This window comes from Neodiprion virginianus, chromosome 5, assembly GCF_021901495.1.
Source record: "Neodiprion virginianus isolate iyNeoVirg1 chromosome 5, iyNeoVirg1.1, whole genome shotgun sequence".
Lineage (NCBI taxonomy): Eukaryota > Metazoa > Arthropoda > Insecta > Hymenoptera > Diprionidae > Neodiprion > Neodiprion virginianus.
This window is the reverse complement of record NC_060881.1, coordinates 8427444-8439884: the sequence shown is the minus strand read 5'-3', so window position 1 is coordinate 8439884 and position 12441 is coordinate 8427444. Positions and strand designations below refer to the sequence as shown.

Sequence of the window (12441 nt, the reverse complement as noted above, 5' to 3'; positions counted from 1 at the left end):
TACTGTTCCAGCTACATTTCGTCTTCGGTTTCGATATTTCTGTAGAGTTTGTACGTTCATACAATTATACGCTCCAGAAGCGTTGGTAGCACCTGTAGTGTTCAATTTTTTTCCGGTATAAAGATGAAAAAGTCACTTTTAGACGCTTGATTTCAATCCGTCAATCGTCACTTTATACGGCTAACTTCGGGACTGTCTTATAAAGTCTTCATACGGCAGTGCTGACTTCTGTTGCGCGGGCCGACACTCGGATCTCAAATGACTTTAAAATGACTTCATTCTTTGCCGGAACAGTGATCGTAATGAGAAAGAATAGCAACGGATACTAAACCTTCTGGTAAAAGCTAGAAAACTAATTTTCATTTTCTACCTCAAAACTATATTTTTTTATTGTGGTAAAAAATGAAAATAGTTAAGGACCGAGCCATAATCGGGACTAAAAATTTCGCTCGGTGTACCTACTTTGCCGTTTTATTCCGATTCCAGTAATAGGATCTCTCAGCTGCTATCACGATAACCAAATAAACTATTGAAGAGTGTACTACGGTGGGTTCGTCAGCAAATCATAATTAATATCTTAGAACAGGTTTATTTTTCACATAATAAATAAATATCCATTGTACAGGTTATAACGGGAGCTTAATGGTGGTAGCCGTAGCTGGGGGCAGAGTAGCTGACGTGGGCAGCGGGGGCGGCGTAACCGTGAGAGACGGGGGCGGCGTAAGCGTGAGCCACGGGGGCGGCGTAGGCATGAGCGACGGGGGCAGCGTAGGCGTGAGCGACGGGGGCGGCGACCTTGACGGCGGGGGCGTACTTGGGGTAGGCGGGGGCGGCGTACTTGGCGACGACGGGGTGAGCGTTGGGTGTTCCCTCCTTCTCAACGACGGCGTTGAATCCGTTGTGGGGGTCGGCGGTGTAGTGGACGATGCGACGGGTTCCGTCAGCCTCGATCAGGGAGTAGCTTCCCTCGACGACGTCACCGTGACGGCTCTCCTGCTGGCTCTTGACGTCTCCGGTGTGCTCATCGTGCACGTCGTAGGAGTAGCTGTACTGGGGGTTGTGGTCGTAGTCGGCGTCGATGGTCTTGACGACGGCCTTGGCGATGGGGGCGGCGTAGCCGTAAGCGGGGGCAGCGTGGTAGGCCACGGGGGCGGGAGCGATGACTCCGGCGTTGGCGGCGGCCACGAGGGCGGCGAGGGCGATGAGCTGGAATGAAATATTCATTATTCAAGGGAAACCGTGAAGAGTTGACACAACTATATATATATGAATGTTCAGGACATTGGATAGAGAAACGGGTGGTTTGAATTTTTTTCGAGATTCGTTTGTAATAAAGAGTGAAACGTATCGGTAGAAATCCGAAGTGTCATCTACTCGTGATAGTATTCCGAAACAGTGATCGGCGCTTATCTAAATTCCATGTGACTTTAAGTTTAGTCGATGCATTAAAAAGTAAGCCATGTTTTGTCTTTTCAATTGAATTCACCTTTTCGTAAGAATCTTCGTCTACCCCGTTTTGCGCGAAATAAATATTACGTTTTTCGTCACGAATTATAACTTTGATCCATGTATTCTCATCTATCTAAATATAAATAGTAAGACTTTGGGAGACATTGGTCCATTTGGAAAAGAAAACGAATAATGTGTTCAGTTTTGTAAATCGAAATATCGTACAATTCGTAAAGATTTAGTTTAACTCGTAGATCGCGTCTTACAAAGAATTTTCAAATATGTTCGATTCATTGGAATACCGTATTTTTTTGCTATTCTGTTTTTCCAACTACTCTTTAAATCGTTATATATCCACGCTGATTCTTTTATTTTAACCAAGAAAATTGTGAACTGATCAATTTTATCGACAATAAAACGGTGCAGTGGATTCTTACCTTGAAGGCCATGTTGATCGAGGGAATTGAGTTGGATCAAGTGATGTTTAGAGACTAGCTACACGGGTTTATATACCGCCGAAAATGAAACGAGATTCGTGGGGCCCGCCCCTCCAAAGTGTAAAATTCTTGATCGCGAGGTCCATTCCCTAGGCGGTAGGCTAAGTGATAGTCTCAAGTGTATCAAAGAGACGTGAGGCGGGTTACGTTGCGATCCCGTTGACAGCCGGAACGTAGGAGTCGGACATACCTGGAACGGAGCCTGTACCTTTGACAGAGCGAAATTGTACTCGGATGCATAATTAATTGAGCTGATAATTTACGTAATAGGGTATTTCGGTTGTATAATAGTCACGGCGAAATTTTTTTTTTTTCTTCACACACGTAGTGACACAGATGTTTAATGTGAATTCGCAGAGACTCGCTTACATGCAACGGACCTCGTCGATGCGATTATGCGTAGCACCGGTTAAGTTTGAGCAAGGTGTTCTGCATAAGATATATGACGAACGACACTGGATAGATGTTTCCTAATAGATTCTAACATTGTACAGTTCCCCGGGTAGGGTACAACTGTCAATCAATAATATTATAGCCTTAGGAATTAGGCAACTCGAATTGCCCTGAATACTTTTCCTCAATCTATGATCTACATCTAGATCTGCATAATCGCGTTGTACAAGGTATACGTACGTACTCGGTACCCAGCACTCGAGAATTACGCCCCCGTTTGACATAGATCGAGAAATTAGAGTACCGTCATTTTAAAGCGTTCGATTAATCAATTTTCAATTATCCAAGTACATCAAAGGACTTTAATTCTCGGGAATAAATACACTGACAAAGACTTCGATTAACCTAGTGTTGCTATATCGAGTCCAAGGTGCTGGAACGAGGCCAGACTACAATCACGCTGTGAAAACGAACCTGTGCAATACAACAGACCCGACTCATATAACAATTGTCATTTGTTAATATGCAGGCGTTCGGTGCGAAGCGCAAATTGTGACAGAATCGCAGGGTCTGGTAGCCGGTAGGGGACGCAAATTATGTAGAGCAAGTGCAAATGTCAATTTTTGTTAATAGCCTTGGGGTATAACTGATGTTTTACAGTGGCCCACACGACGGCCAGAAGGACTGGAATGCCAATAACGCTGACTGGCGATCGCGCCGAAGGGGGGCCTCTTATAAAAACGGTCTCGATTTCGAAGCTGTCACTATCGAACAGTCATTCAACCGACTAAGTAGCCATGGCTTTCAAAGTAAGCTGATTACCGGTGGTTTCAAACTATCAAAATTCTATTCTACCGGGTTGTTTCCGTCACTCGCCCCATAGGAACCCCATAGTATAGGCAAATCCAAAGTACAAGTTCACTCCGAGTGGCTCCGAGGTGTTTAACAAAAGAGCAGCGGAGCTGCTCAGGGTAACCGTGTACTCTGATTTGCCTACAATCAGGGGCCCCTATGGCTCGCATCAGGGAAATAATCCGGTATTCATACAACTCTTACAAATATCGTTTTCGTGAAAATTATTTTACATTTGAGGAGATTAGTAGATCCCTAAAATATAACGTCGACATTCCATTTGACACTCATTCACACCCTAAATTTACTCTTCAGCTCATCGCCCTCGCCGCCCTCGTGGCCGCCGCCAACGCCGGAGTCATCGCTCCCGCCCCCGTGGCCTACCACGCCGCCCCCGCCTACGGCTACGCCGCCCCCATCGCCAAGGCCGTCGTCAAGACCATCGACGCTGACTACGACCCCAACCCCCAGTACAGCTACTCCTACGACGTCCATGACTCGATCACCGGAGACGTCAAGAGCCAGGAGGAGACCCGCAACGGAGACGCCGTCCAGGGTAGCTACTCCCTGATCGAGGCTGACGGAACCCGTCGCATCGTCCACTACACCGCCGACCCCCACAACGGATTCAACGCCGTCGTTGAGAAGGAGGGAACACCCAACGCTCACCCCGTCGTCGCCAAGTACGCCGCCCCCGCCTACCCCAAGTACGCCCCCGCCGTCAAGGTCGCCGCCCCCGTCGCTCACGCCTACGCTGCCCCCGTCGCTCACGCCTACGCCGCCCCCGTGGCTCACGCTTACGCCGCCCCCGTCTCTCACGGTTACGCCGCCCCCGCTGCCCACGTCAGCTACTCTGCCCCTTCTCACGGATACCAACACTAATTCAACCCGTTACGACGCTAGCTATTTATTCTAAATATATGAATTAATTTAAATCGTACACCTTGACCATGTGCTTTTATCTTGTTACTGCACCTCTCCTTTTGGTTCTATTCTAACGCACCTGGTAACACACCACTGTGTAATGGTGGTATTGTTGAAATTCAAGAAAATTGGACTCCTTCAGAACAATTTTTGTTAACAATTCGGCAATTCTACATTAGATAGTGTTGGATTGATACCAAATTATATTCTATGGTGATTAACACCGTATTTTTTCCAATGTATTCGGCTGGAGTGAAAAGTAATTTCATGTTGGCCTAGCGAATTCCGATAGACTTACAATTAGAAATGTTTACAAAGCACTTATATATAGTTGCTCTCTATCTTCCAAACATTAATTTTCAATTAAGATCTTGATGACTTTTACTCAATCCTTCGATCAGTGGGCATTTAACTCGCCGGAAATTGTTGTCTGTAATATTCTTGCGTTCAACGAGGGACGGATCGACGTTTAGGAATGATCAATTCTGTTCACCATTTTCATGTAACGTTAAGTTACGGTAAAATCAGTTTCTAAACAGTCTGAGAATCTATAAAATATCAGGAAGGATTCTACCGTGTCTTTCACTACCTAAACAGTCAAAATCCATATCCACCGGTACAGTCATAATATTTCGGCACATGCATACATTTGCTCCAACAGTATTGAAACAAGAAACCCGTCGATTCGCTTCCGAATGAGAATCGAATCACCAGCTGAGTGACTGCCCGGGTTTGTCCTACGTTGAATTCTCAACATAACTACTTGTCACCTACAATTAGCTTGATCGTTGAAAGAATCGTGTCTAATTCTTTCCTACAGTTTAAACGCACGAGGTATGAATTCCGAAGAAAGTTACCCTCGCACTACGATAAAAACAGCCTCCAAGGTTAACTAAAAAAATATTTTTTTATTGAATAAATAGGTTTCCAAGTGGTCGAATTGGCTAATCAATGTTGATATCCGTATGCGGGAGCGTCGAAGGGGCCGCGAGGTGTGGAGGCCGGAAATCCGGTGTGTTCAGCGGGTGAGGTGAAGCCCTGAGGAGGGTGAGTGGCGGGTGTTCCGTATTTCCCGGTGACAGAAGCTGGGGTGTAGTTCTCGGTCGGCTGAGGATGGGGGACGCCTTCCTTGTGGACGACGGCGTTGAAACCGTTGTGAGCGTCGGCTGTGTACTCGACGATGCGACGAGTTCCGTCGGCCTCGATCAGGGAGTAGCTGCCCTCGACGACGTCGCCGCGGCGGGTTTCCTGCTGGCTCTTAACATCGCCGGTGTTCTCGTCGTGAACGTTGTACGAGTAGCTGTACTCGGGATTTGGATTGTAGTCGGCGTCGACGTCGTGCACCTCGTTCTTGACGATCGGCGAGTTGTAGGACTGCTGGTTGTAGCTCTGGCTGTTAGGCACGAAGACGGGAGTCGGACGGGGGAAGGGCGAGGATCCGTGGGAGTAGCTCGATGTCGTTTGGGTGAAGTCGCCCCCGGTCGAATGCCCGAAGCCTGGGGCGGGACGGGCGAAGTTTATCGCACTGTGGGAGAAGCCGGTCGAACCGTGGCTGAAGTCACTTCCGCTTTGGCCGTAGCTCGGGGTGGTCTGACTGTAGCTCGGAGTGCTCGAAGCGTACTCGCTCGAGACGTGGGGGTAGCTCGGGGTCGTGTGGCCGAAGTCGTTCCCGGCGTGAGCGTAGTCGGGAGTCGTCTGAGCGAATTCGTTTCCGCCGTGACTGTAGTCGGGTGTGGACTGCGCAAACTCGTTCGAGGGACGAGAATTATACTCCCCGGTTGTCTGGGCGTACTCGTTAACGGCGTAAGCGTGGCCGGAGTGGCCAAAGTCGCTGGGGCTGCTGGGGGTGTTGAAGCCGTGGGGTCCTACTCGGGAGAAGTCGTTTCCGGCGTGGGGATAGTCGGGGGTGGTCTGGGGGTAGTCGTTGTCGTTGCTGTAACCGGAAGCGCCCTGGAAGCCCTGGGAACCGGATGGAATCAGGCCGGCCGCGGCGACCGCCACGAGAGTGCAGAACAGGGCTGACAACTGAAGAGAGAAAATGTTTATTTATGTGTAAGAAGAAAATGCTTACGTTAATGTTTCACGAGTATTAAGTTCGTTTGAGAATTAATACAATTCAAAATTCATTGTGCCGCAGTTGAGGAACTTCCTTCCCGATAAGAATACACGCAGTATTTTGCAAGTTTCATAACTTTCGTACAAGTTCTCTAGAATTTTTTAAAATTACCGCAGGTGTTCTATAGTAATTGTTGTACTTGCTGCGATATATTTGAAAATTTTATTTCGGAACAAATTACAAGATCAAACGTATTTCACCGTTGACGAACCACCTTAACAAGCTCCGACTCACCTTGAAGGCCATGATGAGACTGATTGGAGAGGACCAAGTGATGTCTGGTCATAAATTCGCCACCTTTATATACGCCCACGATTTACCCCCCTCTCAGTTCCTAACCGCAGACAAGCTTGCATATAGAATTCTCTCTTGATCTCTGTACACTGTGTAACTTTAGAGCAAGTACTATATACACTTAGAGAAATACTATCATTATTTGAATAGGAGACAAAAACGGTTTCGTGTATTCGTTCTCCGACTGTCATAAACGTTGCACAGTTTGGTTTGTAATCGTGATTTTGGTCAATCTTTGATCAAGCTGTTAAACTCGCGAATGAGAAACTCTCGCAGGATTCTTCTTCGGTCGTATCAGCGTCGTAACCGTCGATGCATTATGTTGTATCCAAGATGTTAAAAAATTATCTAAAATCGTTTTTTCTAATCGTTGTAATATTTAACTTGCTTTGTTCGTCAGAAAAGAGTAACTGCTAGGTTGCGAGTGAAAATGATGGTAGTATTTGGCCTCGGATCGAGCTGTGAAGTTGATTGCAGAAAGCATCAGAGCATCCCTTGATGAAAGAGCGCGAACCTAAAATTAAGCAATCGCGAAGGGATTTTTCTGATCGGCTTACATCATTACTTTGCATTGTTACATTTATCTGTGGGCTAAATCTAGACCGAAAGAACTGACATTGAGACCACATACATATAGTTCACAGGTATGGATCAGATGACCAGCGAACCAATAAAACTTTTTATGAATTTCCTTCTCCGGCCTGCATGGGGTGTAGGATTCGTATTTCATCGACTGACACGGACAGTGTGTACTGTATTTCGATTGAAACAAAACGAGCAGCGCAAAGTCCTCTCTGAAATTGACCGCATTCTAATCGAAGGAGCTTAGACACTTCGGCTAACGGCTCTGTAGCCGTAAGTCAATGGTATGGCATCCATTAGACGTGGTGAAAAAAATTGGTGAAAAGAAAGGCGTTTCATTGCGTTGAAGCCTATAAGCAATATTACCGGGTTAGATGTGCGTATGTAAGTACTTAAAATTGCCGGATAAAATGTGATGACGTAAAGATTTTTAGAGCCGTTGAATTCATCGGCTTACATACGTTTTGACGTATTTGACGAGTCATTAAATCTGGACTAATCGAAAATTCCGCCAGGAGGAATTGTTGGGCGTGTTGCGGATACTTTCGAGCAGTGAAACTCGGACTTTTTTCTGAATTTAATTTGGCCGGGAAACGTTACGTCTTTCTGCCCGATGTAAAAAGGGTTTTCGACCACGTGGGACCATGAAATTGAACAATGCTACCTTGTGGTTTGTGTTTAATTAAACGGGGAGGGTGATATGTGGAGCAAGTGCAAACGTCAATTTTTATCAATGTGTATAGCCTCGGGAGCTGGGGCGTTGTATAACAATACCTGCAATTACAAAAGCAATTCTTGTCATCGAAAAGAGGGGGGTCTCCTGTTATAAAAACCGCATCGATTTTCGAGCTACCACTAACGCACAGTCATTCGACCGATCAAGTAGCCATGGCTCTCCAAGTAAGCTGAACATTTACGTAAACTTATTATTAATTTGTGGATTAAACGATTCGAGACACTCTTTCAAATCGGCGAAAAAAACCTCGCCGATTTCGATTCTCAGATTCGATTTCTTAAGTTTTTGGTTTCTCTCTTCAATGTATGAGCCGAGAAAAATAGACGTCCGACCGTTTTGCACTTTTAACTAGCTTCAAAAATTATCGGCGCTGCCTTTTTTTCTCGATCAGCTTTCAATTATCTAAAGACTTTGTGTAACTTGTTAAAAGGCTGGGTATTTAACAATAATTATTTACCGAATGCTTATAGATTATGGATGTAATTCAATGCGATACGATAAATTTCTGATGGGACTAATTATAATGTAATATTTCAAAAATCTACGAATTGAACAGGTCACAGTGAATTTTTTAAATTCAATCTTCTCTAGAGTTTGATTTCTTGTGATTTTATGTATTCCTGCATGAATTTCTATAATTGACTGCTCATCAAGTTCTGTTGAAACAAGGAGAATTAAATAGATTATACACGACTCAATCCCAGTGAAAATATAATTTAGCATGCGAAAATATCGATAAAAATAATATTAGAAATGAAATTGTTTCGCTCAACTTTGAGTGACATATTCGATTATTAATTATGGTTTCAGTGATGATCAGACCTGATTGTCAATTTCAAAGTTGCAACCTGTGTTCTTAATTTTGACCGATTCGTATAGCATAGCTATTGAAACACTGCCAGGTTTAATTGTTTTAAATTTTTAGATCATGATTTATCTGGATTCTGAGTTCCCCGAATTTTAGATTTTCAATATTCTACAAAGTCTGCAGACTCTGTGTTTTCCTGATTCTCATACTCCTGCAACAAAATAGATTTTCGAGATTCACCAGATTTTCAAAATTCAACAACTTAGCAGATATGTAATTAGTTAATTCTGAACTTTATATATTTTCTTACTCTTGTAACCCCCCCCCTCCATTATACATTTTGAATTCATTCAACAGATTTCTCGAAATTTTTCGCACTCCATTTTCATGAAATTCCCTATCTTTCACCGGTCACGAAAATCTGCTACATCGATTTATCGTCTAAAAATTTCTTCCTCAGCTTGTGCTCCTCGCCTCTCTTATGGCTGTCGCTACAGCCGCCCCCCAATCGCTCCCAACCGCCCCCAACTACGGGCACAGTGCATCCGCGTACACCGAGGATATGAAACCCGTCGACGCAGACTACGACTCGAATCCGGAGTACAGTTTTTCGTACGAGGTGCACGACGAGCTGTCCGGGGACGTGAAGAGCCACCAAGAAGCGAGACACGGCGACGTTGTCGAGGGCTTCTACACCCTGATCGAACCCGATGGCCACCGTCGGATCGTCGAGTACAAAGCCGACGGTCAGAGCGGATTCAATGCTGTTGTTCGTAGGGAACCTGTAGGTACTCGAAACGTCTACAATAATGGTGTCCAAACCGCAGGTTACAATGCAAACGATTACCAGCATTGAGTAACACATGTATAATATGTTATTCATAGATATTATTGTGTACTTTAGAAATAAACGGTTTTGCTATAAAACGTACGTATGTCGTGATTTTGCGCCGTTTATTAACCCATTTTTACGCACGATTGTAAAGCGGAGTGTCTTTGTTGTTATTGCGAAAAAATATTCTTTATATAGCGAGCGCATTTTTATCGCGTTTTTCCATCTGTGTTTTCCGTACATAAAGTACCCGTTTCTATGACGGCCGAGCGAGTCTGCGAATGCGCATGCGCGGAGAACAGCAAAGACCACTTTTAAGCCCTAGGAGTTGAAAGTGGCCGTTTCTGTACTGCGCGCATGCGCTGTAGCAGACAAATCTGACATTACGCGATCCTAACCTCAATTTCATGCTTTGTGAAAAAACGCTTAACATACTCTTGTCATATAAAGAATCGTGTGCGACAAGGAGGCAAGGATCTTTTCGCTTCACGTATTAGCAATATTCGTCTTCGGCTCACCTACGACTCATATTGCAAAATTATGTTCGATCCGAAAAAACTGAGCTTACCTCATTTTTAATACTGATGGTCTGTGAAGCTTTCGAGGCTTCTGCCACATACGATTATCGAATTGCGATTTTTTGAACTGTTCAATTATATCGTGTACTTATCGTAAATTACAGAGAAATGGCTTGACGCAATTTTAAGGGTACATCTAGGATTCAGTAAGAATGTGTAATGAAACTTTTGAAACTTCTGTACTACTTTCAGTTACGTATATTCTGAATTTCAAACAAACGGTCATATCGATTCGAACGAAATTTGAGAAAAAACCTGCAACCTGTACTTTCAGGATATTATTTAACGAATTTCTCTATACTTTGCAATGTATTATACTCTATTCACCGTTACTTATTTAGCTATAATTAAATCCAGAACGACTTGCAAAACGATTATTCAAATTGTTTTTTTTTTCATATATCTGTTTCACCACTTCGAAACTTTTCTCTTACGACAATATGCGCCGATAATTTTCTCCCCTTTTCGAACACCTCAAAAATTAAACTGATTGTGAGCTGTTAAGGACTAGAAATGCGATCATCCGGTAGTGTCTGTAGCAAAAAAAACTAGAGATTTTAGTTCGACCGACTAGTTTCAATCGTACTCGGAACATTTCAAACTACTAGAGTTTTCACGAGTTCCTTCTGGGTTCCTGATACTCAACCACTCCAAGTGTCGCTCTGGTCCATATTGTTCAGTTACCTCGTATGATCCACGTTTTGACGTCCAACGCAATACGCTATAATTTGATACGATCGGATCTCGCCTGCGGTGCATGTATGGAGCGGTATTTAGTTACAGTTAGGTAGGTACTGTTAACGGACACATTGGGTTTACGCATTCACAAGAGTGCTGTTTGATTCATCGGTAAATAATGTCCCCAAAAGAGCCTGATAAACGAGTCGTTTACTGTTTGCTAACGATAAGGCTTTTAATAATTGTTAAAAGATGAAGTTAAAGACAGAGAGATTGTTAGTTCTAACCCTCTTACAACAGGATATGATGCTTACAGTAGACGTAATGGATGTTTATTATTATTAAAAAATGTCAAATAAGTTTAGCAATTGACTTCAAGTGGTCCTTTTATGTGAAATTAGTGAGTATTGAATGTTTAATTTTATGTTATACCCCTATTGTTCTTAATAATTGTTAGGCCACGTGTACATAGTGATTCCTCGTTGTTTTGGTCGCTAACAATCATACATCATACATAGTATTAAAGTTCGAAACCAAAGTTTAGATGTCGGATGTACGGATGTTCAGTAAGTGACGTCACCCAACGTTTTTTTTTCTCTTGACGTCATCCATTTACAGTAATCGTCCACGACAAAAATCAGCTAGCCGAATTCCCCAGCCTGGAGACAACCGCGCAATAGAGCGGACGGATAAGAATCGCGCTTCGCAGATTTTTAGTACTAGTAATGGCAGATTCGGTTTGCGTCACATGCAAAAAGACAGTGTTCATTCTGGATACTGTGAAGCAAATACCAGAATTTTTAGGGGAGTCATCGTGCCCCAGTCTCTCCTACAATTATGACATCTGGTAAAACACTGACAACGAGTCAGCGAGCGCACGAGCACAAAATCCAGCTACGCTAGGCATCCGACCCCGATCGAGCTTTAGCGAGCAAGTGTTTTCAAACTAGTTGATTATATGTAACGTAAGTAATTTCAATGAATGTTTGATAATTCTGACGATGGCCCCCGCCAAAGGGCGGAAACTTCAACATCTACGGATGTGTTTTATCGTTTGACCTCGGGTACCAAGAAAAAATTCTCTCACATGATGCAATAAGGTCGAGTAACTCGTCTACGTTATCTAAGAAACGTCTCACCAGATTTCAGGGCATTTGATGTGTAAGAGTTGACGTGTAGAGAAGAAAAGTATGCCTGATAGTATACTCATTGCCTTCCGGGTTTAAAATAATTTTAATCAATTCATGACCTCGTTTTTTTATTCTGGTATAAAGAGGAATTTTGAAAAAATGGCCAAACTTTGGGCTTTCAACAGTACAACTGAATTTCACTTTCACTGGTTCTGATCTTGTCTCTCTCTGAGTGTCGATCTTAGTGTCCGATCAAATTCCTTATTACGTTATAAGCTATAGCTCTGAATGAGATCGGAAAGGTTATTTTGGGAACATCAAGAACATGAAATTTGGGTACAGTTGCGGAGTACAAGTATACTTATAAGAGGTATACGGTTGTTTAATGATATTGTAATCATTACTAATTCCAAATGCGTACGGCGCATTGCATGCTTAGTTTTCTTCTTTTGCTTGTGAATTACTACAGCGTTTGTTTTCCTGGCAATCTGTACCTCGTTATACAACAGCTCTAGTGTATTTCACGATTCGGTATGGAAACGCAATTGGTGTAGAAATCCGAGATTGTACAG

The 12441-nt window shown here is 43.6% G+C and overlaps 4 protein-coding genes across 4 annotated transcripts; 2 read left to right on the top strand and 2 right to left on the bottom strand.

The window, feature by feature from the left end:
• Positions 1–569: 569 nt before the first annotated feature.
• Positions 570–2007, bottom strand: LOC124305982 (larval cuticle protein A3A-like). Its single transcript, XM_046766067.1, has 2 exons — positions 1887–2007; positions 570–1206 (listed from the first exon to the last, which is right to left on the bottom strand). Exons 1-2 carry the CDS (start codon positions 1896–1898, stop codon positions 640–642), a joined length of 579 nt encoding a protein of 192 aa, XP_046622023.1. The 5' UTR covers positions 1899–2007; the 3' UTR covers positions 570–639.
• Positions 2008–3004: 997 nt separating this feature from the next.
• Positions 3005–4131, top strand: LOC124305983 (larval cuticle protein A3A-like). Its single transcript, XM_046766068.1, has 2 exons — positions 3005–3148; positions 3507–4131. Exons 1-2 carry the CDS (start codon positions 3137–3139, stop codon positions 4071–4073), a joined length of 579 nt encoding a protein of 192 aa, XP_046622024.1. The 5' UTR covers positions 3005–3136; the 3' UTR covers positions 4074–4131.
• An 872-nt stretch (positions 4132–5003) lies between these two features.
• On the bottom strand, positions 5004–6539 carry LOC124305970 (DNA-directed RNA polymerase II subunit RPB1-like). Its single transcript, XM_046766054.1, has 2 exons — positions 6466–6539; positions 5004–6140 (listed from the first exon to the last, which is right to left on the bottom strand). Exons 1-2 carry the CDS (start codon positions 6475–6477, stop codon positions 5064–5066), a joined length of 1089 nt encoding a protein of 362 aa, XP_046622010.1. The 5' UTR covers positions 6478–6539; the 3' UTR covers positions 5004–5063.
• A 1379-nt stretch (positions 6540–7918) lies between these two features.
• Positions 7919–9582, top strand: LOC124305990 (larval cuticle protein A2B-like). Its single transcript, XM_046766076.1, has 2 exons — positions 7919–8007; positions 9112–9582. The coding sequence occupies exons 1-2, from the start codon at positions 7996–7998 to the stop codon at positions 9505–9507; spliced, it is 408 nt and encodes a 135-aa protein (XP_046622032.1). The 5' UTR covers positions 7919–7995; the 3' UTR covers positions 9508–9582.
• Positions 9583–12441: the final 2859 nt, after the last annotated feature.